Genomic DNA, 14,078 nt, shown 5'->3' on the forward strand with positions numbered 1-14,078 from the left:
GTTGAAAAAGTCGGCCAAAGGCCAACGACGCTACTTTGTGGAAATATGGTCTTTCTACGTTAAAAATATCCGGACTTACAGATAGATAAATACTGGCCAAGGAAACGTTTTCAACGTATTCCAATAGATATAGTATGAAATGAAAGATTGAATGGGTCATATGTCGATGTTTGAGCAGCCGAGCATATCAGATGTAGATAGGGTTTGGTGTTGATCTAATAAAATTGTTAAATTTATATATTTAGTTGTTTCATTTATTCGCCTATAACCTCTAAGCCTGGATTCGCACGGTTTTTTTTTATATCTTAAGGTGGCAAACGAGCGAGCGGCCACCTGAAATACCGTTGACCGTTGCCAATAAACATACGCATCTGCATATGCGTTGCCTACCTTTAATCGACGGAGAAGAGGATGCACAGAAAGAAAATATTTTCCCTTTCCATGTATCCTCTCATCCGGAAAGTCCACTTCCACTTCCCATTCTTTTCATGTAACAAAAAGTGTGGGAAGGGAAAAAGGACTAAATTAGGCCTCCGGGGACGCACACTCATCAGACTGTACGCGAAATTGCTTCCACTTGACGCCTGTTTTCTGTGTGGTCGTCGTACATCACCGGGCGAGCCGGGCCAATTCGTGCGAAGATGTTAAAGCGGGCTCTACCACTGTTACTTGCTTATTTTTTTACGCCTTGTTAACTCTCCGTTAAGCGATAAACGCGCGGTTCAAAAACGCCGTATCAACAGATATATAAAAATGCATTTGTTTTATTTGAACGCGTTTTAATACGTTAAAAAAGCGCCCGTGCGAATGCCTCCTTAATGTCTATTTCCACTGCTAACATAATACGACTAAAGTCGCTATTCTGTGTTTACCGCAGTTACATCAGTGGAAAAAACCGTAAGTATATAGAAGACGACAAGGTGTTAGGTGGAAATAGGCATTAAAAATGTTTCAAAAGTGGGCATAAAATTAAAAAAATATATTTTTAATAGCATTTATTTATTTTTCTGTAAAAATACATTTAAAACGAATAGGAAATAATCGTGTAAATTATTCCATCTAATATTTTTAACTAAATTTTCTTATGATGGTATTAATTGCGACATAATTTTGATAACTGTCTTCTTGTCCAACTTGCATTTGGGATATTCAACTTGGCAATCTGTATCCAAGGATTTACCAACTGACATCGCTTCGAAAATAGTAGTACCATCTATCATGCGACGAACCAGAGAATTACTGAAATAAATAATTAATAATGAAAAAAAAACTCGACCAACCCTTGGTGTCTGAGACCAAAAATATATCTCCATCCCTGTCATTATCTCTGACAAAACAGAGGTAATATGTTTTAAATTTTGGTCTCGGAAACCCAAGGTAACTATCCCCTTATAATTTAAAATGCAAGTAACCACAATGTAACGGGCAATTATAAACCCATTTAGTACCGACCAAAATTTATGGCGCTTCGCAATTTGCAGGAAACGATGCAACGAATACTTTTTTGGTATCGGTGAGATAATTTGGGCACAATTCTAAGGGCCTAGCATGAATATTCGTGAAATTTTTTTCGTAACGTCATCGAGAAAGTATTATTTGTGCAGCGCCCCTACCGGGCGTAAAGTACACCAACAACTGTCATAAAATTTTGACATTCGGTCGATGACGTTATGAAGGCGCTTGTCACTAATATTCGTCGAAAATAAATTCCAGCTTGATACCTTTATGCGTTCCTGAGAAAAAGGGTCGACAGACAGACGGACGAACTACAAAGTGATCCTAAAGGACGTTTTTTCCTTTCGAAGTACGGAACCCTAAAAAGGATAGTTACGAACAAAATAAAGAAAATCTACTAGACGTTATTAAATACTTCACCTAGATAAAGAAGCAAGCAGTACATCAAAGTCACTCGCATTCCCAGCTGCCATGTTTTCGTTGGCAAGTTGCACGTAAGAGCAGGTCAGACGTTGCATGCAGGCCGCAGTATCAACATTATATCTACTCAATGTCTCGTCTAACTTGCCGAACATATCCGATACTTGATTGAAATCTGTCTCCACACCTGTAGGGAGATGTTAAAGTATGAGCCAAGTCTTCTAGAAACGAGATGACAGAGTGAAGGTTAACACATTGAATGCCGCTATTTGCTAGTGGCATAAGGGTTTAAATATATTTAGAAGAGCACTCACTTCTGCCGTAGCCACCACCATATCCATAAGAGAAGGCGTGTATAATTTTAGGCAGTATTATAACAGCACCAAAGCCTAAAATCGAACCTAAAAGTACTCCGCCCAAGTCGATCTTTACTGGGCCGTAAATACCCGGAGCGGTCCCACCATAGGGAGACTGAAATCACATAATTAATATTGAATCTATGGCGAAATATTCTTCCGTATTAACTTAAATATTAATTTAAATTAAAAAAAATGCAAACTCGTTTTGACTTAATCGAAGGATCATTAAGAGAACGAAGTGTTCCAATTTCTAACAATAATATCGTCAGAGTATAACAGCCAAAAGCCACTGGACAACTTACCCCGGTGGTCCCGTACGCAGAAATGCCGAATCTCTGCGTTCTATCGGGCTGATTGTCTCTTTCCTCTCTACTACCTTTCTCTAGCCGTGATGACGGCTCCGCTAACTGGTCTTCTGTATGTTGATATGCAGAACTTGGCATGAAACCTCTGGAAATGTAATCTTATAGTTAATAACTAGCTGTCGTGCGCGACGTCTACAGGGTGTCAAAAAACTTAGTAAGTAGCCTATGTGTTCTTCCAGACTGTGCTCTACATATGTACCAAATTTAATCAAGGTCCGTTGAACCGTTCTGATGATACCTTTTAAAAACATCCAGCCATACATCTAAACATTCGCGTTTCTAATATTAGTAAAAGTATCATCGACCACTGCCAGTAATTGAAGCGCCAATAGTGTAAAGGTTTGGACTACATCCGATCACATGGTCTAGGATTCAAATATCAATAATTTAAATAATATAAAATACTTGAATATATCAACTTTCGGTGGCCTATTTCCACCCTCATAAAACCTTCGAATCGTAACATAGTAATTGAGAACGCGAATGAAAGATTGTTTTGGACTTACAAGAAAATCGTTGGACATTTCCTTCTTCCCTCCAATAAAAAAAAGAAAATAAAACATACCCATCGCTCCTATAGTTGGCTGCCGCTAAAGCTATACAAGCTGTAATAAATATAACAAAAGAAATATTTCCACTCATTTTGAAGTTAGAAACGAGACTGCCGGATTCCATACGTCCATTACATACTTTATATTATGCGTTCCATACTTTGGATATAAACAATGACTTAGGAAACTGCATTGTCGTGCGTCGAGACATCGTCTAGTTGCACAACACTTTTACTGTTGTCGTTACGGTATTTAACCTGATGGTATCGAAGCGGGAAGATTTTGCACGTAAGTATATAACATAATTCAAAAGTGTTGGTGGCTCAGGGGTTAAATTATCTACAAGTCCTGGGTTCTCCCGCCATGTACCAATGTGTTTTTCGATTTACACCATACTAATGTAATAAACGCGAATGTTTGTTTCAAGGTATCTCTAGAAACGCTGCATGGATCTGGCTGTAATTTGGCATAGAAATAGAACATAGTCTGCAAGAACACATAGGCCACTAATTAAGTTTTTTTTTAATCAGCGCGGGCAGAGTCGCGGTCGACAGCTAGTATGTATATATAACGTTCTTACGGTGAAGAAAATCATCGTGATGCAATCTGCACATATCAACGAAGAAATTCTAAGGTCTTCGAAATCAATCACACAGGACCAGCGTGGTTGACTATAGCCTAATCACCCCTAACATAGGCTAGGATCTGTGCCCCTCAGTGGGGACATGTACATACATGACATTACTGCTTTGTCTCAAATAAAATAGCAGTAGATATGTTTTGTGCAGGTATTTATCTGACATCAAAGTCTATCTTGTTAGAAAACCAACTTTTTACGTAATTAAATTAGACATCCACTTTGTATTACAGGTTTTTAGCAAGCTAAAGAAAACACTGGTATTTCATTTAAAATTACATGATTTAAAATGATGATATACCAGCAAGTGAACAATGTATACACACTTTTATGCTCCAAATATTATGATTACGATTTTGTCCAAAACAGTTGTCACTGCTTGTAAAAGAAAGTAGAGCTGTGTAGAAATAGTAGAGTAACATAAATAACCATAATTACTTATTATAAGTACATCATCGCGTAGAATGCGAATCTCTACACAACTCTAAATTTCAAAGTAAATATTGGTTCACTTACTTCATTTGAAATCTTTTATAAAAAAAACAACTGACAGAGGCTCTTATGAATAGCGCCATCTATTGGGTACCTTTTGAAACAAAGATTTAAAAATTAATTACATAATTTAAATTTGAAACTCTGATTCTATCTAAAACACTTTATTATTTTAGAATATACTCGAAAAAAATCTAAAAAGTTATTTAGCGATGTGAATTAAGTTACTAAGATTAAGATTCTTTTTTCCACTAATTTAGAATTTTACTTCCTTCATCCACTACATGTGTTTTGTGTCGATGTACTATACTCTATGACACTCTGGGGAAGAAAACGAATCGAATGACACATCACACGTCAAAATCGGTTCATTCGTTAAGGCGTTCGCTGTCACAATGAAATTTACTTAATTCTACGCCACATACATAAAAATAACTTACATTGCTCGAAAAACGCAGAAAGAAATCAGTCGGGTAAAAATAATAGATTTTAGTTCCAATACTTGTACGAAAGAATAGAAAAAAGGTTTCCCGTACCGGGAATCGAACCCGAGCCTCCTGGGTGAAAGCCAGGTATCCTAGCCACTAGACCATACGGGAGATTACAAGATTGTTTTAAAATGATTATAACGTTTAAAACTTAATATCGATTATTTAATTTTAATTTATGTGTACACTAACCGTCGCCCGCGACTCCGTCCGCGCGGGATTAAAATACCTAATAAGTAGCCTATGTGTTCTTCCAAATTACGTTCTACACCTGTCTCAAATTTCATTAACATCCGTTGAGCCGTTCCGGAGATAAGTTCAAACATCCATCCATCTAAACTTTCGCATTTATAATATTAGTATGATGAGGATTGTCCGGAATGCGTTACCGGTCCACCAAAAAACTCTTCATTTTTTTTTCTTTGCATCAAAGCGCATGAGGAGTTAAGCTAGTAAATAATAAAAAAAGTAAATAGACAAAGGTATTTTGTAGCAGCAACATGAACAATGTAATGTGAAGATAAGTAAAACACTTCAGCCAGTGTGAAATTGTCTCAAATCATCAAAGCGTTCTAAAGTAAAAACCAACGAAACTTACAGAGCGGACAGCATGGAATAAAAATAACGTAATATTACTTTGTATAGTAAAAACAGTTAAACTCTGTTTTAAGTTTAAAAAACAAATATTTTCAATATGTAAAAAAAATACAATTCCGCTTAGGGTCAGTATAACCACACCAAATACGATATAGGTTTTGTCACCCGTAACGTCCGCCTTCGAGAGCTGAGCTGCGTACAACCTTGACTTTTTAAAAGCATTTATAAACATTCTAATAAAATGATTTCATTATCATAAAAATCATCAAAATAGACTAAATTAAAAGGTAATTGAATTGCCAGTGCTGAAATACCAACTTATTATCAGACCCCTCATTTTCTGTTAAAAAATAGAGATGAAAAAGTTTTCGGCTGCGAAAATTCACTGCAATAAATCTATGTTAGAAACTTTATCTTAAATAATTCTTATTCATTTATTAACATTATTCTCAATATATTACATTTCATATATAAAATAAAAAATTATACAAAATATATTATATAATATTAAAAATACAGCAACACCGGCTGCGGAGTCCCGTGACTCAAACAACCAGTGGTCAGGGCCGCAGATACATGAACCTACTCACGATGCGTGCATTTTCTAGGATAACCTTAAGCCTTTTGTATCGTGCCCTTAATACAACTGTTTAGCGAGAGCTTCTTGAGATGTTGGTCGAAGCTCTTCGCTAGCAGTCCATTCACCAATACAACTATCGGAATAATGGTAGTCGATTTCATGCGCCACATGGCGGTAACCTCGTGAGCCAAATCTAGGTAGTTTAACAATTTTTCCTTTTCAGCTTTCACGAGATTGTCGTCATGTGGAATAGTGACATCGACTAACATTATTATGGTTATTGATAAAGGAAAAAGTTAAATAGTGTAGTTGCCATGTCTGTTATATCATAACTCTATAACCAAGCGCTCTTGTGCAAAGATGTCGAATCTTTCTCATTCCATTATTAGTGGACAATAAGGAAACTAAAGTGACAACTTTAGTAACTTTAAGTTACGGCAAACGCATAAATATTTTCGAGCGTTCAACACCGCTTTTTATTAGCTCATATTTTTCTAATAATGTCACCACAAAGTGTGTTAATCCTTTGTTTCATAACTTTAACCGTCTGCGATAAAAATGAACAACAAAGGTCACCGAAGATAATCTCTTTTAATTCTTTCTCTGATGGAATTGGCGTACGTATTTATCGAGGTTTTATGCTACAGTTTTACATAGTTTGGACAAAATTATTATACTATAATTTATGTTTATTTCAGGTGAATTTAGATTTCTCGATTCCATTTTTAAAAATACCAATAAAAGAAAATTTTAACTTTCATCCCGATGGTACTTTGGTAAGTAAAAAAATTTTATATTTTATTTTTGGTGTTGCTTATCTAAAATTACATAAGTCTGCCGACCATGGGATCTTAGTCTATAATAACAATATGACGAAATCGCAAGAAATTTAACTGTGGTAGAGCCCGCTTTAACATCTGTGCACGAATTGGCCCGGCTCGCCCGGTGAAATACCACGACCACACAGAAGACAGGCGTCAATTGGAAGCAATTCCGCATTTCGTCTTCTGAGTGTGCGTCCCGGAGGCCTAATTTAGTCCTCTTTCCCTTCCTAGCCTTTTTCTTATCAGGAAAGGATGGGAAGTGGAAATGGACTTTCCGGATGAGAGGATGCATGGAAAGGGAAAATATTTTCTTTCTGTGCATCCTCTTCTTCGTCGATTAAATATAGGCAACGCATATGCAATTGCGTATGTCTATTGACAACGGTCACTTCGCTATTTAAGCGATTTCAGGTGACCGCTCGCTCGTTCGCCACCTTATGATATTTAAAAAATAGAAAATATAACGTTGCAGCGAGGTTAGATAAAATGCATTCGCCTCGAAGGCGATTCCATAGCGATCTTCAAAATTGTGACTTATCTTAAAATTATTGTCAGTTCTATATATTTTTGAAGTTCACTATGGTATCGTTTCTAAGCGAATGTACTTTGTCTAATCCCCAGGTGCAATAGAATAACCATGAATATTATGTTACAGGGTTTACCCAAAATAAACTTCGACCCTAAATCCTTAGCGTTTGGTGGAGCTATGGTGATTGTGACCAGTTTACTAGCGTCAGTGTTCAGCAAGGGTATTACTGTACCGAACCATCGATATAGCAGACGTGAGTATTAATATTGCCCGTGACTTGCCACATGAACAAAAAACTTAGCATTATACCAGCCTCTTATTTGTCCTTTCAACCAAAACTGTTGCTGTTCTGGATATAAAAAGAAACATTCTTATATCTTTCCAAATGTACCGATTTTGAAGACATTCGTTTCGTCTTCTTCCCTGTAGTGTCATAATATATTACATCGACACAACACGTGTAGTGGATAAAGGAAATAAAATTGTAAATTCGTGTACAAAGAATCTTATTCTTCGTTACTGAATTCACATCGCTGTAAATTAATTTTATGTTAAAATAAGATTTGGTTTTAATCATCCTTTACACCGATATATAACAAAAATAATAATAAAAAAACTTGTTCGGTAATAATGAAAATTTATTAAAAAAAAACTTAAACTACAACACTCATTTTGTCAACAATCATAAGATATTAAAGAAGCTAGCTTGTAGCTTAATTTTGTCGAAACAAATGACTACAATTTTAATTTAAAACAAAATAATAAAATTTGACTACTTCGGAAAAGACGTTGATTTCATCGTAACCATTTAAAAGCCATATTACGACGAACCAAACCGACATTTTAGTTAAAATTTTAGTATATAATATTTCTGGTCAAGAAACTTGTCTTCTTTAGTTCACGGCATCCCCGGACATCCTGTATATTAATAAATGTTTTAAACAAGGGATATCTTATTTCTAAATAAATTAATTAAATATTTAAAACTATCTCATGTCATCCAGACAATGTCAACAAGCAAATTAATTTATGAACTCTATAGAAAAAGAAAGTCGTGTCAACACGAATTTCAATGCTAGAAAAAACTGTGCATAATTTCTCTCTATTAGTGTGCGAATTAAATCTAATAGTTACTACAATACACAATATTAAATAGTTAATAGACAAAACTTCTTTATTTAATACCAACAAAATAACTTAACTGGAACACGGTGTACAAGTCTTTCTCAATTTCTTTTGACCGCAAACCTTTTTTGGCTTGATTGAGGTGAACGATTTCTTATTGACTTTCGCAACTTCTACAATGCCTGCATCTTCTGGCAAATACTGCGTCTCAACATGTATGAGATTCTGACGTCTACGTGGGGCTAAATCAAAGCAACCAAATGGTGGAGTATACTCTATATCCCAAGTTGCATTACTTGATAAAGAACTAAGAGATTCCTCTTTACAAATACAATCAGGTTCTTTAAAAGCGGGACAACTCTCGATAACCTTATCTATTGCACTCAAATCATTACAATATACATCCATGTATGCACATTTGCAGATATCCTCTGCCGCTTCGGCCAATGCTTTACGTATATCAGCGTCTCTTTGCTTTTTCAGTTTAACCATCTTACGAGCTTCCACCTTAGCCTGTTCCTCGGGACTGCGTTTTTTTATAATCTTAAAGACCATTGGATCGCAGTCAACGTACGGATCTTCATTAGGATCGATCTCAGTAAGATCTTTTAGCGGATTAACCTTGACAAAAATAAATTTATCTTAGATGGACCACTTTTAACTAAAATATCTTTCAAGTCAAATATTATACATTGTTGGTTGGATTTTAAACGTGGACTGATACCATCAAATAGCACCAATTAGTGTAGCTACAAATGTTACTAAAGTAAATTCCTTTCAAGTAGATTTACTGTCTGTTTTTATCTCGCAAATATAATGAAAAAGGTAATAAAATATCAAAGAAGCCAGTTTAGACTACCTGTATAGTAAAGACGTCTCCTTTTCTCTGCACTTTCAACGCGGGCTTGGGTTCAAGTGGCTCTTCGGGTTCCGAATCACCTCCCCCCATGTCGGCACCAGGTCTTTGCCCTTTCTTCTTCTTCTTTTTACTCTTATCCTTGTCTTGACCTCCTCGAGGGCATTTGAAGGTCATCATTTTAGCGATAGTTTTCCCAATGCCACCCGGCGTCCAACCACGCCGTGGCTAGAAAATGATAAAGTAAATTCGTTATTAATTTTATTTCTCTAGAATAAAATGGCTAAAACAAGAAAGTATAACTTTTTACTACTTTACCTTCAGGCCGGGAATATCTGTTGCGTTCCACAGCCAACCCATCTCCGCAGGCACCGGTAGGCCCGGCTGGAATGGATTGCATGCCTTGTGGCCAATCAGATTCCCTATATAACGATGAACGAGACGAGACATTGAACAATCTTAATATTGTTTACTAAAGTTCAGAAAAAAGATAAAAAAATACGCTTTTTACCTGGATATTCATCGCCGAAAGAATAATTATATTTTGACGCATTCTTCTTTTTCTTCTTCTTATCGTTTTCTTCATCCTCGCCCATCTTATCAGATACTCTTAAAACAATCAATTACATGAACATCGCATAAAAGGCACAGAAGACAGGGCAAATTCTTTCTGTTTTTATGACACGTCAAATAACTAAAGTTGGATATAAGCTTTTTCTTAAGAAACCCTGACAAAAATCGGTCCCTTGACAGTTGAGTTTGAGACTTGATAGTCCAGCCTTCAACTTACCAAATCATCGATCTTTAATAAGACATTTAAACTATTCAAAGTTCATTTCCGTCAACTCTTGAAGGACATATGTTAAAAAAAGAAACAAAAACCGCAAAATATTTGATTATTTTTTATTATAAATTAAATGAATGTTACTTATAACATAAGGAAGGGTATTTAAAATTAATATGAAAATGCCAAAGATTCCTAGATAAATAAACGCATTTTAAAAGTTTTTAAAAAGGGAAAAAAAACTGTTTAAAAATTTTGATCAAGATTTCTAACGTATGTAGATTACAAAATAAAATGTCAATGAATTATATCCGACGCTATTTTTTCTCATTGAACTTTTCTTGTATTGCCATCTTATGTGCACCACAACAGCCTTTACCCATCAGAGCCATCAACTGTTGCTCTTTGTCGCAACACCGTCTTTCAGTGTCAACATCGAATTTATTGACACATCTATAGTCGTGGTCTTTTTCATATTTCATATACTCCTGCAACGCTTTCTTGACCCTTTCGTATTCTTTCGAACAACAAACTTTGCCAGCATCGCTATAACTAGGCGGTAAAGCTGGCAATGCAGCATTTTTATACATCTTAGCGAAACCATCGGGTACGCTACAAGGTCTACCCATGATAGGACAAGGTCCAAGACTTATTGGAGGCAAGCCGTAAGGTAACGGTTCGGCTTCATCTTCATCGTCTTCCTTCTGAGTTTCTTCTTCATGAATCTTTGTCACAGGACAAGTATTCTTATGCTTGTACAAAGGACAATAAGGTTTATGATTCTTTCTCGATGCAATTTCAGTCATTTTACTGATACATTCGCAATCAAATGTTCTGCACAATGGAGTCGGTTTTGGTGGACTACAAGTACAGTCTTTCTCATCGCGGACTACTACACAATTATATACATTAATATAACACTTGGAGTCATCGGTTTCAGGATTCTTCTCTTGACCCTCCATTGAAACGTCCTGATTAACCAAACACTTTATATCTTCAGAATCACAAAACGTCGCCTCTTGAGAGCAGGAACATCCACTCTTGTTTGTCGAATCATATTTTAAATAGGGATCCATAAGTGAATTCTGTATAAAATCATTTCTTAATTGAGCACCGTCTTTAAGGCCTTGAAATTTGATAGTACTAAATAAATAATTGACTTGCGTTTTACTGCCTCTCGGAGTAGCACCTGTGCCCATAAACTTTTTCTTTTTATCTTCACATGTTTCTCCTTCTTCGGTGACTCCCTTGCAACCCTCGCATTCAACTTTGGCAGTTTCTTCCTTCTTTAGTGGACAACTTTCTCTGTGCCAACGGTCATCTTTACAATTACATTTGCCGCATATTTTTTTCGTTACATTATCACCTTTGTTACTAACCACACCGACTTTATTTTTATAGCTTTCCAAATTTCTAATATAAGTTTTGACTTTATGTGCTAAAGGACAATTCGTGTTACCACATGGACCACGTATATCTCCCATTCTGATCTTATCTATCGGATACTGTCTCTTATCCTTTTCTCCGTGTTTACAAGTAGTTTCGGGACCCGATTTATCCATGCCACAAGTTGAAGCTTCTGTACAGATTTCTATTTTCGTTACAGCGTTCTTTATAATATCTGGGTCTTCTAATGTTGTTGTCTCGTACAGACTACCTACCATACAGAAGTTAGGGTTGTCACCTTCGATACGTTTGCATTCGAACATGCTCGGTGCTTTATTTGTTCTAAATACAAACGAATCTGGGTCTTTCATCGGTTGTTGGAATTCTGTTATTATACTATTACCTAAGGCACTAAGTCTGAGTATAAAGGAGATTTCTCCTACTTGTTTGCAATGACATTCTGCAAGCAAACGTGCGTTCTCTTTAATCGCTAAAGGTTCATGAACCTTGCAAATATCAGCGGTTTCTTTTAACATGTGGAAGAATTCCGTTTGCCAATACATAGTACCGACGCCTACAAATATATCAATTTCAGTCTCATCATCGTTCCATACTTCGATTTCAAGTGGAAACTTACTGAGAATCACCAGTAAAGTATCTGGGTATGATGGAAATAGATATGATTTACCAACTCTTATTGTCCTCGTCCATTTCTTCCGACCTCTTTCATCGACGTCGATCACATCGTCGTCTTTGCCTTCATTAACAGCAAGTTGTCCTTCTTTTATGATGAATTCAGCATTAGGTCCAAATTTGATTTTAACGATTAGTTTTTTACTGTTTGTGCTCTTTTCATCGTCATCGGATACAAAAATTGTGACCTTGTCAATAAACATCTCAAGCATGTAAAGTTGCTCCATGACCTGCCGAGTTCAATGTTTTTGTATCAGATTGGATCTCTTCAAATATTTTGATTGTTATCTTGTTACATTGATTCAAAGAGGTAACTGGTCTTTTTTGCTTCATAATTCATTATTTACAATAGTTAGTTGCTGATTTTGATTTAAAATTGAACTTTGAAAAATTAAATTATGAAACAAAGATTTCTTAAAGACGAAATGATTCCCCGTATTTGGAACGTCTCAAAAATATACAAACACTTCGACACAAACATTGTCCAAAATGAGCGCACCATAAAATTTGATAAAATATGTCAATTTGAATATGTCATCATAAATCAAATGGCGTCTATCGTCGCGGTCAACTTTCTTAACCAATAATCACAATTTGGACCCCTTTTTTGGTAATTTTCCACCGTTTTTATTGTCCTTTAAATACGAAAGCATGAAGAAACATAACACTAGTTTTGTACTCGAGAGTTTAATATGTTTAATATTTATTTATATATTTTAATATATACTTACTGATTTATATATTATTTAAAGCTGGTTGAATCGGATATTATCACTGAAATTTTATTTTGTAATCCTTAAAACGACTTTACGCCATGACTTTAATGTGACTGACAATTTTGTAACAGTTTTGTTGTTTGAATATGGAACGTCATTGCCAACTCGATGATAGTTTCCTTTTTTTTATTTGTTAAAGTTTTTATATTTTATTAATTTAAATTAGAAGTCAAAAAATAAAAATTATTCTTCCTTGTTTAATTACTATAAAAGAGGAAAAGCGATTGATTGCTTTCAAGGCAAAGAAAGTATAAAAAGTGAAATCATGGCTAAAGAGAATGTTGCTATATAAAAAAATATTCACGACACGTTCACTCCAAGGACCTTAGGTAAAGACCACAAAAATATATTTCTAGATCTTCAATATTATACGATTATTTCTTTTCAGAAGATGATTATAACATGCCAGATGGGTTTATTGATGTTGCCAATATAATAATATCTAACGGTCAAAGTTGTCCCGCTCGACTTGCCTGCTGGGCCGGTCGGACTGCCAACATAAGAAATCTTAATACTTGGAAGAAAATTACCAGGTAATGTATTCCTATTCCTTTTAGTAAATGTACAAAAAATTGTAATTTGATAATGGTCTCTTCAATTATTTATGTTGTAGACCACAATTTATTTTTCCCGCTTTTTTCCTGTCCCTTTTAAATTTTAACTAAAATCTATGAACGTCCTTTATTGCTGTTATTCTTCAATATGTGACCCCATATATTTCCTGCCACCTTCTCTCATAGTATTTCATGAACCCCAGAAGACACACGTAAGAATTACCAAACCAAAGTAATTCATCATCATCAACCTACCCTTACCCCTACAGAGGGTCGGCACAGTATGTACTCTTCCATATGCAATCTAACCCCATCCTACGCACATCCTCTTTCACACAATCCATACATCGTTTCTTTGGTCTTGTACCTTTATAGCTATTCATCAAACCAATGTAATTGTCTGATTCAATTATATTACAGAAACCAGCTACTGTCATCCATGTTCAACACAACGTCAGTTGAAGATGCATACAGAGCTGGTAGAACTGGAGGAGATTGCAACACCTTCAGACCTTGCCCATTAAATGAATATCAGTTGACACAAATCATAGACAATATATCATCTTATAGAAACACTTTTATATCGAATATTGACAATAATTAAAAT

At 35.5% G+C, this 14,078-nt stretch overlaps 3 protein-coding genes and 1 non-coding gene across 5 annotated transcripts; 1 reads left to right on the forward strand and 3 right to left on the reverse strand.

The window, feature by feature from the left end:
• Positions 1-1,033: 1,033 nt before the first annotated feature.
• On the reverse strand, positions 1,034-3,351 carry LOC106120068 (DM4/DM12 domain-containing protein Desiccate). The gene is made up of 5 exons (XM_013315243.1): positions 3,165-3,351; positions 2,537-2,684; positions 2,190-2,346; positions 1,876-2,062; positions 1,034-1,239 (listed from the first exon to the last, which is right to left on the reverse strand). Exons 1-5 carry the CDS (start codon positions 3,272-3,274, stop codon positions 1,083-1,085), a joined length of 759 nt encoding a protein of 252 aa, XP_013170697.1. The 5' UTR covers positions 3,275-3,351; the 3' UTR covers positions 1,034-1,082.
• Positions 3,352-4,806: 1,455 nt separating this feature from the next.
• On the reverse strand, positions 4,807-4,878 carry TRNAE-UUC (transfer RNA glutamic acid (anticodon UUC)). The gene has a single exon. It is a non-coding gene; the product is annotated as a tRNA-Glu (tRNA).
• Positions 4,879-7,368: 2,490 nt separating this feature from the next.
• Positions 7,369-14,075, forward strand: LOC106119904 (uncharacterized). The gene is made up of 3 exons (XM_013315031.1): positions 7,369-7,550; positions 13,306-13,450; positions 13,892-14,075. Exons 1-3 carry the CDS (start codon positions 7,406-7,408, stop codon positions 14,073-14,075), a joined length of 474 nt encoding a protein of 157 aa, XP_013170485.1. The 5' UTR covers positions 7,369-7,405.
• On the reverse strand, positions 7,918-13,014 carry LOC106120368 (uncharacterized). 2 transcript variants are annotated; one of them, XM_013315695.1, is made up of 6 exons: positions 12,873-13,012; positions 9,790-9,887; positions 9,597-9,700; positions 9,282-9,506; positions 8,499-9,043; positions 7,918-8,215 (listed from the first exon to the last, which is right to left on the reverse strand). In XM_013315695.1, exons 2-6 carry the CDS (start codon positions 9,872-9,874, stop codon positions 8,191-8,193), a joined length of 984 nt encoding a protein of 327 aa, XP_013171149.1. In that variant the 5' UTR covers positions 9,875-9,887; positions 12,873-13,012; the 3' UTR covers positions 7,918-8,190. The 2 variants fall into 2 exon arrangements, with proteins under 2 accessions (XP_013171149.1, XP_013171148.1); XM_013315694.1 differs by lacking the exons at positions 7,918-8,215; positions 8,499-9,043; positions 9,282-9,506; positions 9,597-9,700; positions 9,790-9,887 and adding an exon at positions 10,167-12,371 and having other exon boundaries at positions 12,873-13,014.
• Positions 14,076-14,078: the final 3 nt, after the last annotated feature.

Source organism: Papilio xuthus, unplaced genomic scaffold, assembly GCF_000836235.2.
Source record: "Papilio xuthus unplaced genomic scaffold, Pxut_1.1 DF826961.1, whole genome shotgun sequence".
In the NCBI taxonomy this organism is placed as follows: Eukaryota; Metazoa; Arthropoda; class Insecta; order Lepidoptera; family Papilionidae; genus Papilio; species Papilio xuthus.

What these genes read in the sequence shown, in the direction of transcription:
- LOC106119904 (XM_013315031.1), top strand. Translation starts at nt 7,406, where the DNA reads ATGAATATTATGTTACAGGGTTTACCCAAAATAAACTTCGACCCTAAA. An exon ending in GAACCATCGATATAGCAGAC is followed by an intron (nt 7,551 to 13,305) that starts GTGAGTATTAAT and finishes ATTTCTTTTCAG; the next exon opens with AAGATGATTATAACATGCCA. An exon ending in ACTTGGAAGAAAATTACCAG is followed by an intron (nt 13,451 to 13,891) that starts GTAATGTATTCC and finishes ATTATATTACAG; the next exon opens with AAACCAGCTACTGTCATCCA.
- LOC106120368 (XM_013315694.1), bottom strand. Translation starts at nt 12,368, where the DNA reads ATGGAGCAACTTTACATGCTTGAGATGTTTATTGACAAGGTCACAATT.
- LOC106120068 (XM_013315243.1), bottom strand. Translation starts at nt 3,274, where the DNA reads ATGGAATCCGGCAGTCTCGTTTCTAACTTCAAAATGAGTGGAAATATT. An exon ending in GCCAACTATAGGAGCGATGG is followed by an intron (nt 2,685 to 3,164) that starts GTATGTTTTATT and finishes TTACATTTCCAG; the next exon opens with AGGTTTCATGCCAAGTTCTG. An exon ending in CTGCTTGCTTCTTTATCTAG is followed by an intron (nt 1,240 to 1,875) that starts GTGAAGTATTTA and finishes TATTTATTTCAG; the next exon opens with TAATTCTCTGGTTCGTCGCA.